We start from the raw sequence: 15,331 nt of genomic DNA, 5'->3' as shown, positions 1-15,331 counted from the left end.
ACGCTGCACAAACTGCATCATCTCCCAACATGTAGAAGAAACACCGTGGCTCTCAAAAAATGTTTAATTTCCAAAGATTTTAATTTGATTAATGCAAAAATAAACACTTAAAAAGTTTTACAGAGAGCTTATGAGAATATCCTCTGTAAGGGTAATGCCCATGCTGCTGCCACTGTCTTTACACCACATGCCGTTTAGCAGAGCGCCATCTGAGCCACTGCTGAAGATGACTATCGCACTTATCAGTTACTTAAGAAAAAAAAAAAGAAAAGTTGGGAGTATCATCACTGACATCTAGAAGGCATCGGCATATCTGTGTTTTCACTTTCAAGGCTTTGCTTCAAAGTTGCCAATATATTTAACATCCTTACTTCAAAGTGTAAAAATTATGACACCACATCACAGGAAGGGTTAGCTTTAAAAGATCCTCAGACACTGAATCGGGGAAGACTAGCTTTTGGTACTATGCAGCTTATCATTAGAATAAACTGCAAAACAAACTGAAGTGAGAGAAACTGATTCATCTGAGGGACTTTAAAGTTCTCCTTACTGATATTTTAATAATGTTTTAATGAGACTTCCTGACTAACAAAGTGACTGAAATGACACTTTTTGCTTATATCTTCACAAAGTGAATACAACCTATTGAATTAGTTATTTATTATTTTACGGTTATCATTAAAGTATTCAAATGTCTTCGAAATGAAACCTCGATCCTTCAAAATAAAACACGATGACAATGATTTCAGTGTCCGGTGATGCAGGACTGCACCACAGGATCTAAGCTTTACCAAAGCTTATTGCATTCAGGAGCCAGCCACTGCAACAGCCACTGATAATGTACTGCTCCATAATCAGCTGCTTCCACAACCGAGCTGCTGGCGTGGCTCTATACTGCCCCAGAGCCTGCGGTTTGCAGCGACAGCCTTCGCTCCCGCCTGTGATGTACTTTGAAGATAAGACAGAAGGGTCGCAGGAATGGAGCAACCTACACAATTTAGCAGTCCTCTGCAGACGTTGCCGCGCCACTAAGTGAACCTCTTTTTGATGTTTCAGGCGAAGGGGCCTAAGCTGTGTATGTCAGGCGTGTATCCGGTACACAACATTGAGTTAAATTTCCACTTGTAAACATAAAAATCAATCAGCTGGACATATTTTCTGGACATGATCACGTTCATCAGTGGTGTGTGCTCCATCACGATCGTACTGATCGGTGTAATGAACACTGCAGCCTGTGGAGGTCATTAGCTTTAGACTTAAGATTTGAATCTTACTCGCGTATAAGTAGTGAAACCTCAGCGCTACTAATTACAAAATAACACTGGACTCGATGTTTATCTCAACACTAAAAGGTGACAGAACAAACTAATCACCAATCCATTTATGTATGTCTGCAAACGTCCTAGAGCCACGCACTCACCGCCATCATACAAACAGAAACTGCAAATGATGCTCCAGTAATGATAAACCCACCTAATTATTTCTGGATTATGTACCATTATTATGTCACGCAAAGACTGCTTAATTACCCTTGAAATTGAAATGACTGTTCAGGGGTCTTTGCTTCACGCTACACGTCGGATTGTTTTTTCATTGACATATCAAAGGTGTGAAGACACATTCGAAAAGGGTTTATTTTGTCCAGCTCAGGTTGGAAGTAGACGCTTTAGGCATACTGACGAGTTCTGCAGCAAATGAGAAAGCCAAAAGAAAACACCTCAAAGGGCCTACAGTGTATTGCACAGAAGCAGCAGAGGTTGTCAGTACAATTAATTGGACCACACTGTATTTAGTCAAGGTCCTGAGTGACCTACCTCCTCTAATGGGTCCAAAACAATTTGCATACCAAATGAAGCTAACACAAACCAATCTTTGGGACTTAGAGGACAGTTCCAGTGTGATTTGAATTTTTGCTCATTACATGTCTAGTCTGTGCTGTGGTCTTTATGTGCTGCTTCGGGGAGATCTCAAACATAAACATTAATTCTTTCCATTTTTACACAGTCAACACAGAGTTGTATCTTAGCTACGACCCCGTTAATCATCTCAAGGAAATTAGCGTCTTCCTGAATTGGTTTGAGAACATTTCGTAAGTGGTTGTTTTAGATCGTCCTGCAATTACTGCAAATACAAACAAGAGATCTCAATTATTGTTATTGCTGTAATTACTGCAGTGAAAACAGCAGCTTTTAAATAGATTCAGTTCACTGTGCCACTGCGAGACTCTTGGTGTTTTCTTTTGACTACAACCTTGGTTCAGACGAATAGATGAAAATCAGTCGTGTACACTTGTAGCCAGCTCTGGGTGATCTCAAAAGACCAAGAAGTTCACTTAACATCCAGAAACTGACACTCACACATTCACTACCTCTTGTCTTGATTGTAGTGTAATGCCCTGTTTACTGTCTGCAGCTTATTAAAAGTCAGCCCCCCGAGGGATTTCACATATATATACACTTCACACATTGTCCTTTCACTGGCTTCTGACTGCCTTTAGAATTGACTTTAAAATTTTATCCATAACTTCTAATGGGCCTTGCTTCTGGTTTTACTGCTGAGCTGTTAAACCCCTAGCGGATTAATCTTGACCTTGGAACAATCATTTGGTTAGGGACTGAAACGGGAGGGTGGAGGTGCTGGTGGTATTCATTCATTATCTACTATAACATTGATAAGTTCATCATTTCGGGGATTGTGAAGTCATCAAGTTTAAATTAAAATTTATTTATTTATTTCTTAAACTTTTGATGAATTTAAAAAAAAAAGAAAAAAAAAAGAAAAAAAGAAATTGCTCAGTGAACAAACCTGCTTGGATAAGAATGAACTCCTTGGACCCAGTGCCCATCGCGTTGGTTGCTGTGCAGTTGTAGGTCCCATAATCACTCTCAGAATCAGGGGTAACCTGAGCCGCAGAAACAGACAGACAGGCAGGCAGACAGACAGACAGACAGACAGACAGACAGACAAACAAACAAACAAACAAAACGTGGTAATCGGGTAAGACCCTGCAAATGAACAAGAGAAGAATACCACTAGGAACATATGTCAATAACATGTAATTATTAGTGATTGGTGCACGTGTTGCAGTTCAGTCATGGCTAATCCCAAGTGATTCATTTGGAAGTTGGTCAGTAAGCAGAGGTGCAGATATCTGCTGCAGGAAGTAGTCATTACCTACTGCTTCATTAACGTCAGTATCTAACGCTCTGCACTTAAAAAAAAAGAGAGAGTTGTTACTTGTTAGCTATTCATGTCATTACTCAAGACACTCTTTATCCACAGCTGAGGTGTGTTTACCTGTTTCATTCATGAATAATAAATAGGAATTACTTTTTAAACGACAAAAAAGTAAAAACGTTTTCTTTTTCATTTAAAACGACTCAATTAGAAATGACAAGAGGAAGCTAGGAAGCTTTGTTTAGAAATCAGCAGGTGAAATCACACTGAAGTGCAACGAAAACGATGCACAACTGCTTCTAATGGTTGATTTTTATCTGTGTAAGTAAGTGCAGCTGTAACAGCAGACACAGAATCTGATATTACCCCCCCCCCCGACAAAAATGTAATTTTTTAGTGTCTTAAAAGAAAAACAAAAACAATCTCTCTGTGTTGGAAGAACTCTTGTGTCTTTATGTGTCAGTGTAAAGACGGCAGGTGCGGCAGACCTCCAGGTAGCTGGCGGTTGGCGTGTGGTAGATCTTGCTGTTGGTAACGTTGGCGTTGGGCAGCTGGTAGTTGTCCCTGAACCAAACGACTGAGGCTCCCGGGTGAGCGTCCACCTTACAGCTGATGTTGACCGGATTTCCCTCCCACGTGTACGCCACCACTGCACCCTCGATCTTCGGAGCATCTGCAGTGTCACACGGGGAAGTGAAGACGGTAAACATCACAGCGTGCATCTTACTTTACTTCACTTGATGGCCTGCTGTGACTGACACGACTACAAATACTGTTCCACCTTCAGGGGATTTTGTTTGCAGATCTAAAAACAAACTGTACTAGGCTTTGGTTTGTGCATGAATAATGTTGCCAAAATGATACTCAATCTACAAATGTAATGTTTTTATAATCCATTACTGACGCTTCATTCCAGAGGTGTGTGAGATGTTCCACTAACAAATCTTTTTACACAACATACACACTATTATCAAATCTATCAAATCATCAAATCCCCGGGATAGATAAGGAATCAGCCAGCTGGGAAAGGCCACGTTGAGCCATCTATTGCAGAAGCAAAGAATTATGGGATGGCAATATTTCATTCCTTCCCCTGAAGCCTTCCAGCAGCTCTTAACCATGGCTACCAGCGTGATACTTCATTTAGAAATCTCTCTTTTCGAAATCAAAAAAAAAAAAAAGGCATTTAAATCGCACTTCACTATCACTCCTGAGAGCAGCCGGAGCTCTCGAGGCAATTCTGCCAGAACCTGCAATCTTACAGGACGGTAAACAAACGCTGAGTGCAGTCTAATGGATGTATTTGTCTCATTTCTATACATTCCTGGTGAGATTTTTATTATTATATACATTTAAGTTTAAAAGACAACCTGTGCTGGGTTTATGGAACACTGATTTTTATTTTTTATTTTTTTTTGCCCGTTTCACTTGTGACAAAAAGCAAGTGTAATTTTTTTCCCTGCAAGATGCTCCAGCTCAGCAATTACAAAAAAACTTCGATGTCTCACAGGGCTGAGTGTCATTTTTATACAGTACGTCTTAACAGGCTCACAGTCATGAGCACTGAGTCTACATAAATAACAGTGCTGCATACTGTCAGGTTCCAACTGCAACAGGAAATTCAGCTGGTTTTGATAAACATTAGAGTCTTCTTCTTCTCTCTGCTACTTTTCTATATTGGATACCTGCAGAGATACCAATAACGCTAGTAGCACCCATGCTACAGTGTACCTTCTATTTAACAAGCGACGCTGATGTGCTCGCTGAAGTGAATTGGTACCATACGGTCACAACTTTTTACCCTGAACCTCCATTTTTGGCATCATCATTGAGACGTAAGAGGCAATAACAGGAGATGATTGTTTTCCTGTTGTTTCTTTTTTTTTTATTATATCCCGCTCACATCATCGGCTGCAGTGAAGTATGCTTTGCTTCCCGAGTGCTGTGAAACGCTGTGGCCCCTGATGCTGCTTTACTTCTGACCCTGGATCCTTGAAAACTCAGCAGCACACTGTGCGCTGGAATTGATGAACGAGGGTGAGTCAATAGATGCTCCATCTCCTGAAGCCCGGAGACTCTCGCTCTTTTATCAATGATGGTTCGGGCCTCATTGACTCACTACAGTGCGTCTGACCTGCCTGTTTGATTTCTGCTTCTTTGGTCTTTCACATAAAATCAGTAATAATAGATTGCAATAAGCAACAAAGCACCAGTGATAAAACATCAGTAAAATCAACAATAAGACATTCAAAAGCAAATCTGTATGGAAGTATAAAGTCAGAACGCTGGTTTAGAGAGATGGGTTTTAAGAGCAGTTTTGAATTCTGTAAATCTGCCATTGGTGCTCACGTAGGTCACATGACACATAAAACACATACAAAACATAGTGATGACCATGATAATATTAATTACAAGGGGTAATATCCAGTATAAATAAGATGAACTACAATTACAGCACTATTAGGAAGAATATTTAGTAAGTTACATTAAGGATTTAATTAAAAATATATGATAAATGACGTTTATTTCATAAAACATAAAGCACTGGGTATCTCCATTATAGGCTATATATTAAAATATAAACACTGCATATGTGACTATGAGCAAAGCTTGTATTTACAGTCTGGAGAGTTTGTAGCTTGTTCATAAATTGTGTATTGTGAGAAGGACAGTTCTAATAAGCAGCATGGTTTTGCTCATTGCTACAGGCTCTTGAAGATCAGCTCATCGTGATTAATCCACACCTTTGTGACGCTTGTGATTCTACTCAGCTTTTGCTTTAAAGAATAAAAGAAATTAATCCCTGGATATTTTTAGGGTCAGCTGATTGCATAAACGCTGATTCTATCTCGCCACAGATAATATAACAATGGCTCTCTGCAGTTTCAGTCTTCAAATGTGGGTATCATCTTCATCATCCTCATCACAATTCAAACTGTTAATGTCTGCAGATTAGTTAGTATTTTGAAGTCGGCAAATATATAAAATAAAAGCGATGCACATGAGAAAGGACTATCTGACTGTAAAAACCAACAGGACAGAGATGAGCACATAAGAAGGGCTCTGTTTGCAGCTCAGTGTTTTCACGGAGCACAGTAAACAAACCTCGACGGCTGACAAAATGGGAGTTCAAACAGAGGCGATATTAACACTTTCAGCAGCAAACCTAGACACTCTTAGCCCGGCTAATGGGATCATGCTGTGCGGCAGATAGGAAGTTCCATGCTTAGATAACGTCTTCATTTTGCGAGTGACTGAGTGGTGATAGAGAGGACAGAGAGTGAGAGCTCTGCTCAAGACAAAGCACCTTCTCTTATCGATAATTGCTTGCCAACAGTGAATCAGCTACCTGATTACCCGCTGATTACTCTAGCTAACTGCAAGCCCTCAAACAACTCTATCAACACCGCGTTGTGATTATATCTCTGAGCAAATTGCTGGCGCATTGAGAGCAGGGCATATTAATCCAATTAAGCGTTCATTGGCTTTATTTTTCTCTTTCTCTCTCTCTTTTTTTTTTTTTTTTTTACCAAGGTAACATTCGACAGATTTCAAAATGAGATCAAGAACGATTTGGCTTCCATTACGCACATCTAATCTCTCCAGGCATATGTTTTGTGTTAGGTAAGGCACTGATGGGGAAATGCATGAAAAAACACAGGGCACATGTCCTTGGCATCTCTGCAGCTCTTTTGGATGCTGTAGTATGTCAGTATGTCTTGAGGACAGCTTATGTTTTTGTATTTTCTTTTTTCAACAACAAATGAACGATGTGGAAAATTTAGCTCTTTTTAGGTCTACGTCAGAACTGAGACTTTTGTTTCCATGGTAACAAATCACAGTGGTACCACTGACCCAGCAAAACTCTGCTCTCTCACCTACACTATTCATCCCCAGAAATAGAGGTAACTGCCAGAACACCGAAGCTTCAGAGCATTTCCATCGTCCTCACAAACCTGTCCTGTGACCCTCCTCCTGAAGGCCTCCGGCGCCGTGGGTTTATTCTTTTATCATTTCTAAAAGGCATTGATTGTGAAGTAAGTTTAGCTGTTGTTTTGATCGCTGTAGTTTTTGTTTACCCCCAGAAAAATGTAACATAATCATGAATTAGATGTCTGAGAAGTGTTTGTAAATTTACTTCACAAAAAGCTAATAAAAATGAGATGTGTTATTGTTGAGGTTGAATTATGGAACAATGCAAGTACAAATTTAAAAATGTGTAATTTGCTTTCAGTTTTCTAGGAATAGTCTGTAAAGCTATTTTTGAGGCTTACAAATGCTAATGTGAATTTTAATTTGTGGTTAACAGAGCGATTTCTGAGAGTTACAAGTGTGAACATTTTCTTTTTTTTTGGGTGGGGAGCTTAATTGATAAGAATGTAGGCAGGCATATATAAGCATTTTGCTCAGTCACTACTTAATACATCAACCGTTGACTTTGTTGTTTGTGGGTTTTTTTGTTTTTCTCTCTATATTGTTTATATTTACTATATTATGTGTGATGACTGAATAAAAAACGACTACTACAAGCCTGTTGCAACCAGCCATGTGCAGCTTCAAACGCAGCATAAAGTAGTAATTTACTGCTCCACATGAGTAATTTACAACAAAGTGTACAACATACACCTCCCCTGAGCAGGTGAAAGTTGTTCCTTATTAACTGTTACGTTGGTGGAACAGAAATATGGTGAGAATCAATGTGAGAAGAGCCAGAGGAACATATTGTTAGCACATTTCCCGTGACAGTCTACATCTCGTAACGTTGTTGACGACGGTGCACAGTTACTTCATGCCGCTTCACTTCACTTGAGATAGGAATTGCTGCTGGTGCCACTGGGTTGCCCGTAACAGGAATTTGTTACGGTTAAGGTGCTGACTGTATCAGAATCCTGTCGCCAAGATGGAAGCTTTCTAAGGACAATGTTTATGTTTGGTACAGCCATCCTCGCCATAGAGAGGTACACATAGCATACATTATGTTCTCTTTTTAAAAAAAAATAAGAGTCTTAATTTCTGTTATAACAGTGCATTCATCTTCCTTTTCATGTGAATATGCGCTCAGTAAAACTTCATTCTGTAATGATGTTTGATTGCAGTTCTAAGTATAGAGATGGGGCAGATGAAAAAAGTAAAAAATGAATGTGAAACTAAATTGATGAAGCAGTGATGTGTGTTGATTCTTCTTCAGCTTAGAATCTAACAAGTTCAGCTGGTGCAACAGGCTGCAGAACTCTTGTCTGAAGACTGAATACGTGTCAGTCTGAGGTGGAGTGAAACCACCTCTGTTTTCATGTGGTCAGTCCATCTGAATCAAACAGTGAGATCTTCTATCTTGCACCAACATTAAGCAATCAATATGAGGAGAAATCCCTTGCAGAGGATGCTGGGAGAAAGATATCCACACGAAAGGCAGCCACGAGACAGGTGTGGTTCGGATAAAAGGCATAAGTGTAAAGCTTCTCGTTCTTACTGTTCCATTACTAGTGCTATTGATTCCTCTGCGTACTTTCCTACAGCTAATGAACAAATACTAGACAAGTTTTCAGGGGGGCTGTCAAACGCCATTTTGGGAGACAGAGAAAATCACTACCGAGCAGAAGCAGACAGGTTCAGAAAATGTCTGAGCACCAACAAAAGCACTCCTGAGATGAAATGCACTGACCATCACAGAAGAATACAACTTTCCAATCCAATATTAGTCACTGGCATTTTTTTTTTACTGACTCTGAATAACTTTGTGATATTTAATGCGATGACTGTCCTGAGCCAACGTGGAGAGAGGAGCAGCTGCTGCAGATCACGGGTAACAAGACACAGATGTGAGCCTGTAACAGAGTTTGCTTGAGCAGAATTATTTTATGTAGTCTTAATGTCCGGCCTTAGACATTTAAAATTGCTTCTTCAATATTTTTTTTTCTTCACTGAAGAGTTCAACATTTAGTTCAACATTTTGGAAAATACACTCTGCTTTCCTCCTGAGATTCGGGTGAAATGTGAAAAAGTTTATGCAGCAAACATCAGCAGTAACAAGCTGCTTAATAATCTAGAACAGTGCAAAAATAAACATGATGTGTATAGACAGCTGTGAAAAACCATTAGAGCGAGTGCAGATAGAGTCGGGTGACTTACAGCGGACTTCCAGGTACATGTGCTTGTTGTCCTGACCGATGGAGTTGCTGGCGGTGCAGAGATACTCGCCGGCGTAGGTGAACTGGATGTTTTTCAAGGTGAGAGAGGACACCCGTGCGTGGCTGCGTACCACAATATTCCTATCAAGGCTCTATAAAGGAGAAAGGAAAGAAATTATTCTCACTTCCAAAGCCCAACATTCCTGTGGAAATGATGCATGTCTTGATACTTTCTCTGAGAGTTTTTATATTTAACTGGTGTAAATGCAGGAAGTTTGCTACAAGAAAAACCTGGAAAAATAATGGACGTGTTTCTGGTTTGGAATAAAAATATTAAATAAAAAGAACAGGAATTTAAATTGTATTATAAAAAAAAACAAACCAACAAAAAGACAAAACAAAACTGTGACGGACACTTTTTGGTTGACAGGTGAGAAAATTACAGCTGCAATGAGCTCTTAATACAAAAGAGACAGAAGATAAAAAAAAAGATAAGACTGTTGTTACTCTACACTTTTGCTATTGTGAAGTACGTGGTACGGACAGAATTGGGAAGTTTTGAAGCTCGGAGAGGAATAACACATCGTTGGTGTTGGTATTTTTTATGAGATTTGTTGATAATAAGAAAAATAGAAACACATCCATCTTATCATTTACAGTCTGGGCGAGGTCCCTGCGGCAAATCCTCGCATCATAAAAACACCCATCAATCTTGAAATCATACAAAAAAATGTTCCGTCTCTGACGGATACATAAAACAGCAGCACGACAGACATCACTGACCCGCAGAGACCGTCCCTACATCAGCCTGGAAATCAGCGGCCAATAAACTCCTACAGTCTGTCGATTACTGTCCCTGCTGTTTAGCAGTCTAGTTGCAGGTTTACAGACAGTCTAATTGCAGTTGAAACACTGTAATTGCAGTTGGGACAAATGGCTTGTTAAACCTTGTGTTTTTTGTTTTTTTTAATTTTCCTGAGCAGATCATCCTCAGTGCTGCTGTTCTGTGGTTACGCAGGGTCACTGAGGATGTGATCTGCCTTCTTCAGAGTGCAGGTGTGCAGCTGACATCTGAGTTCACCCAGCAGCACCCTGCCTCACCTTATTAATCATGTGCTACAACCTAGCTTGATCTTTAGTGCGTATATTATCAAATACAAGGCCAAAGGACAGGGTGCTTTGTTTTCTGCTCTGTCCAATTGTTCTTGATGACGTTCACTGTCGCACGTGACTATATTCGCACACAGTCTTTTTTTTTTGCTGCTAAATAAATTCAGATTTATTCTCACATGCTTTCTGCTCTGAAATGATACTGCAGAAGGTAGAAGGTGGGGAAAAAAAGACATCAATAATGGAGAAGAGCCATGTAGCAAGCCTTGTAAAAACTCTGGCTGTTAAAAATACAGTAACAGCTTTTCTTTCCTCTGGGCGACACACAGTTCAAACCAACGGGGGACATACATCTTCTGCCAAGCTGCCATGATTTTCTATGAATATTTCAGGCGTTCGTGGTGCTTCAGCATTTATGTTTGATAAATTATTGAATATTTGTTGTATTAGCGTTATGGAATGAACTGTTATCCTTTACAGAGCACGATGATGCAGATATGGCAGGAATATTTCTGCTGTTTACTGAACATCTGAGGGGAGTGTCCTGGAACATTTGGAAAGGGCAGCATTAATCTTGTCTTACTGCGGTGACACAGGCGGGAGCTGTACACTGGGCATACTGTTCGAATGTAAACAGGCATAAGGTTAATGGAGAATAACACTTTAATGACACAACAGAGGCAGGAGTGAACAGGCAGACCTTTGAACAGGATTTATCCACTAATTCCAATTAATCATTTTAATTATACAACTGTGACTCGTCATCAGATTCATTATGTAGCAGACAGCGGACTTGTAATGGAAAGCGTGGAAATGATTTCCCCAAGTTTGATAGTCGCTTCCGCTTCGCTGTGTGTGCCAGAACTGACACTGACTTACATAACCTGTCAATACATGTGTTTTGCCTAACTCACATTCTGTACTACAGCTGTTACACAGCCAGCCTGACTCCGCACAGGACTCATCTGTCACTGAAACCCACTTCACTCTTTAAATGTGCTGCTTCTATATTTTCATTAAATTTAAATTAAAGTTGACACAAGGGAAGCTTTTGTCTGCAATCAAGGAGAAATTCAGGGAGGATTTTTTATTTTTTTTTCTGTCACCACATCTCCGCCTGCACCACCTACAGCTTTACTGATTTAATAAGCAAAGATATTAATGCTGCTGATATGTCATGCTGGATTTTTGTAAATACAAATTCTCATGAGGAACAGACTGACATGCTATCATCAGCATGCTAACACGCTAACACTGAAAATGTTAACACTCTCATATTTAGCAGGTGTAACGTTTACAACGTTCATCATCTTTGATTAGCATGTTAGCATGATAGCATCTGCTAATTAGCAGTAAACACAGAGCACAGTTGAGTGTTTGGTCATTAAAAAAAGGTATTGGACAAGTTGAAATTTTGATCTGAGGACGGCACTAGATGAAAAGTCAGGAGAATCCCCAGAATGATTGCAATTCTTCCTGCAGGGGAAATGAATGTCTGAACCAAATTCAATGGAAAACTTGCAGTTAGCTGCCGAGACGTTTCACTCTAAACCTGCCGGTCGCCTTTTTAATCAGCACCGACAGATTAATGGCATCTACTGCTGGTCACCATGCACAGGCTCAGAGAGTCTATGACTGATGGTCAAGCCGTACCCTGAAACAGTACAGGGACATTAGTACAGGGTCCAATCAGGGACAGGCAGTGCTGTCAGCAACCAATGAGAGTTCTCCCATTTACCATCACCTTCTGAGCCATGCCGAAATTTAGGCAGATCCTGTGACCATAGCTAGAAGGAGGATTGGACTAATGAAAGTAGAGCCGAGGCTGACAACATCTTAAAATGGCCACTGTATCTAGAATACAGCTCATGATTAATTGCCTCTGAATTTGAGGGATGGACCCAACGGCAGGATGTGACAAATGAAGGAATACTCTTTGGAGATAACCTGACGGCCAGGCTGGACCGGAGCCTCCTCTAGAAATTCAGCTATCTGCCAAAACTAATGGTGCATTTGAGTGGTCCTTGCCCAAGAGTGAAGAATGTTGATGTTTGGGGGCACCCAGGGGTTTAAGGGGCTGACCATGAATATATGGAAACAACGTCCCCGGTTTCCTCAGTCAACCTGGGGACCTTTGCTTTGCATATCATTCCTCCTCTCTCTCTGTCCTGTTATTTCTGTACTGTCTGCTCCTCCAATAACAATACGAAATCTCAATACAAAATGTTAAGCTGAGACAGGCTTCATTACATCCCAGTTTACAGGATGGGTTTTCATATAGCACTTCAGTTCATAATAGACACAGATAAATAAAGGTAGTAAATAGGGCACTATCAAACCATGTGACCGGCTTCACGGATGTCCAAGCTGTTGCTGCCTTTCTTCCACGATTTACGCCTTGCAGTAACAATTGGTTTAGTCTAAGTGGTACAGTGTATCTACCAATCACAGACGCACTTGAGTACAAACATATACGTGAATACAAGGTCATGTTTTCTTTTCAGACTTTATGACAAGTATTGCCCAAATGCTCTATTCAGCATTGCTAAAAAAAAATCAATGGCATTCAGCAGGCAGGTTATTATAATCAGACCCCGATCTGGTTTAAGTGACAGGTTGCTTTGTGAAGAGCACTTCTTGATGAAATAAAGACACATTGTAAAAACTTAGCAGTTCTATTCAGCGAAATATTACCTTTCAGGTTACATTCATCGTCCTGACTAATCATTTAACGCCTGCTCGTTAACAGCCTATGATTTACGCCCATCACAGCCGAGTTAAGCCAATGAGTTCATCCTATACAAGCACAAACTCTTATTAATGACTATTGATTAGTTTAATCCATGCCGTGCAATTAGAAGTGCATTAATCAATGGCTGATTTTCTATAGTGAGCTACATCAAAATATTTACCAGTTATATTTCTGTCTTTACTGCTGCTGCAGAACTATTGACTGATAATATCTTCAGATACAGAATATTTGAAGACATCTCATAGATCATGAGACGAGTAAGTTTTATGATATTCCTGTTTTCAGGACTTTTATAACAGAAGCGACTGTATCAGGTGGATTTTATTCTCTCACTCTAACTGCCATCACCCTGTAGGAACAAGCAGTTTTAGAGGAAGCGGTGAGCAAAATTGGAATGGACGGAAACAGCAAACTGTTGAGGATATTACACTACAAACACTCTTCTCTACTGGCAACCATCTACTGAATAAGTGCATTTAGCTACAGTGAAAAAAGCTACACTTTACTTCTACTAAGAGCTGGGTGTCTACAAAAATCAAGAAAGAACCCTACAGGGAAAACAGCATCACAAACAACGAAAGCATCTACAAGTAATTAGAAAAAGTAGATTTTTTTTTGGTGCAGATTTTATAGCCAGCAGTGTCAAGTAACGGCTACTAAATGGAATTATGACTGCAACCGGAAGCTAACAAAAACCATAATAAAACCATGACAATAATAATAAATATACCGCAGCTGAGCCATAAATTACACAACTTGAAATCCAGGTGATGGTTCACTCACTGGTTTCATGCTGGGATGCCTTGAAAAGACTCATGTGATGCAATAATCGAAATAAATTCACAAAAGTAGTCATTTCGAATTTGCACGTGTGTATGTGTGTGTGTGTGTGTGTGTGTGTGTGTGTGTGTGTGAGAGACAATGAGTGAAGTTAGCTTGTTATATTGTGTCAGTTCTTTCTAGAGGCAGTGGTTCTTATTTCGTGTAGGCCAAGAGGAGTCTGTATGTTTCCTTCCAGTCAAACACTACAGCAGGGGCTTCGTGTATAAATGTGTTTTCTGGATTTATAATTAAGAAAAAATGTTTGTTATCATTTCCCAAAGTTGGATGCTTAAAAAAAAAAATGTTGTTACTAGTGTTTAAAGAGACGAAACTGAATCATGATCCTGCACCTGAAATAAGCAAACCACAAACAGAATCTCATCCTCCTCCAGTGTATTTGAGGATGGACACAGAAATCTCAGAGAGGGATATCTGAAAGCCTGGGCAAATAAAACCAAGACTATCTTGAGTCAAGAGCATCACCTGACCCCGTAAGAGCATTTTATAAATGAGGCCCCAGGTGTTTTGACTCTGCTTCTGAGTGAAGCGGTCAGCTGCTGTAGTGTGTGGGTGAAGTAGAAACACGCAGACTCCTTGGTAATGACAGCAGGCTACACCATTCAAAACCACTCTGTTAAGATTTAGTAAAGCTCGGTGAGTTAGAGCCGTGCCCGGCCCACAGCAGAGCAGACAGTGTTTTCTATGTGAAGTTGCACAGCTGCTGGCCTACCAACAAACCAATGCAGGAATTTGTTTCCTCCCTGAATCAAGCAGAGTCCGAGAACTAACCAGACCATGCAGCAGGAAATAAACAGCGTGCTATGTGGCCAGAAAAGTGGAACATCTACTTTGAGATATGCGACTGTCTCTGCATCTCAAGATGGAATTCATCGACAAAAATAAACAGGGACAAGTAAATAGGGCAAATCTAAATGTGTACTGGAACTAAATGGATTTAATGTACTGTACTACGTGTCTAATGGTCTACATATTTGCACAACTAAATGTAGTGCACGTTAAATGCGGGCTTAATGACAACACTTCTGCTCTGCAATAAAAAGGGTGGTCTACTGTGGAAGGTCGAGCTACTACAACTAGAGTCAGGCTACAATATCTAGTAGCCATACCTCGTATTTGTCTGGTCGCGTCCAAGAAGCCTAGAACGGACAAACACAGAGGAAGCAAAGACAAACAGCAACACAGGGCAGCACAGTAAGCTTTTGTAAAGGACCCACACAGAGTGACTGCAGACCGGAGATACCTGCAGGAGATGTGCAATTGATTTTATTGTTTGAAGGACCATACCGGTGAATTTGAAAGTTTCAGCCCATTAGCTACAAAA

General features: G+C 40.2%; 1 protein-coding gene across 9 annotated transcripts in view; it reads right to left on the bottom strand.

Annotated features, from left to right (window-relative positions):
• LOC111233079 (neural cell adhesion molecule 1-like) overlaps positions 1–15,331 on the bottom strand; it is a 237,940-nt gene that overhangs the window by 40,440 nt on the left and 182,169 nt on the right. For 5 of the 9 annotated variants that reach the window (XM_022760825.1, XM_022760827.1, XM_022760828.1 and 2 more), the window contains exons 9-11: positions 9,307–9,457; positions 3,666–3,850; positions 2,806–2,902 (exon numbers count right to left, since the gene is read on the bottom strand). In XM_022760825.1, the coding sequence (XP_022616546.1) occupies positions 2,806–2,902; positions 3,666–3,850; positions 9,307–9,457 (433 nt within the window). Of the gene's footprint in view, positions 1–2,805; positions 2,903–3,665; positions 3,851–9,306; positions 9,458–15,116; positions 15,147–15,331 lie in introns of all 9 variants that reach the window. The other 4 variants (XM_022760826.1, XM_022760830.1, XM_022760831.1 and 1 more) reach the window with 1 other exon arrangement.

This window comes from Seriola dumerili, unplaced genomic scaffold (assembly GCF_002260705.1).
Source record: "Seriola dumerili isolate Sdu_G_001 unplaced genomic scaffold, Sdu_1.0 BDQW01000367.1, whole genome shotgun sequence".
Taxonomy (NCBI): Eukaryota; Metazoa; Chordata; class Actinopteri; order Carangiformes; family Carangidae; genus Seriola; species Seriola dumerili.
This window is presented reverse-complemented; position numbering and strand designations above follow the sequence as displayed.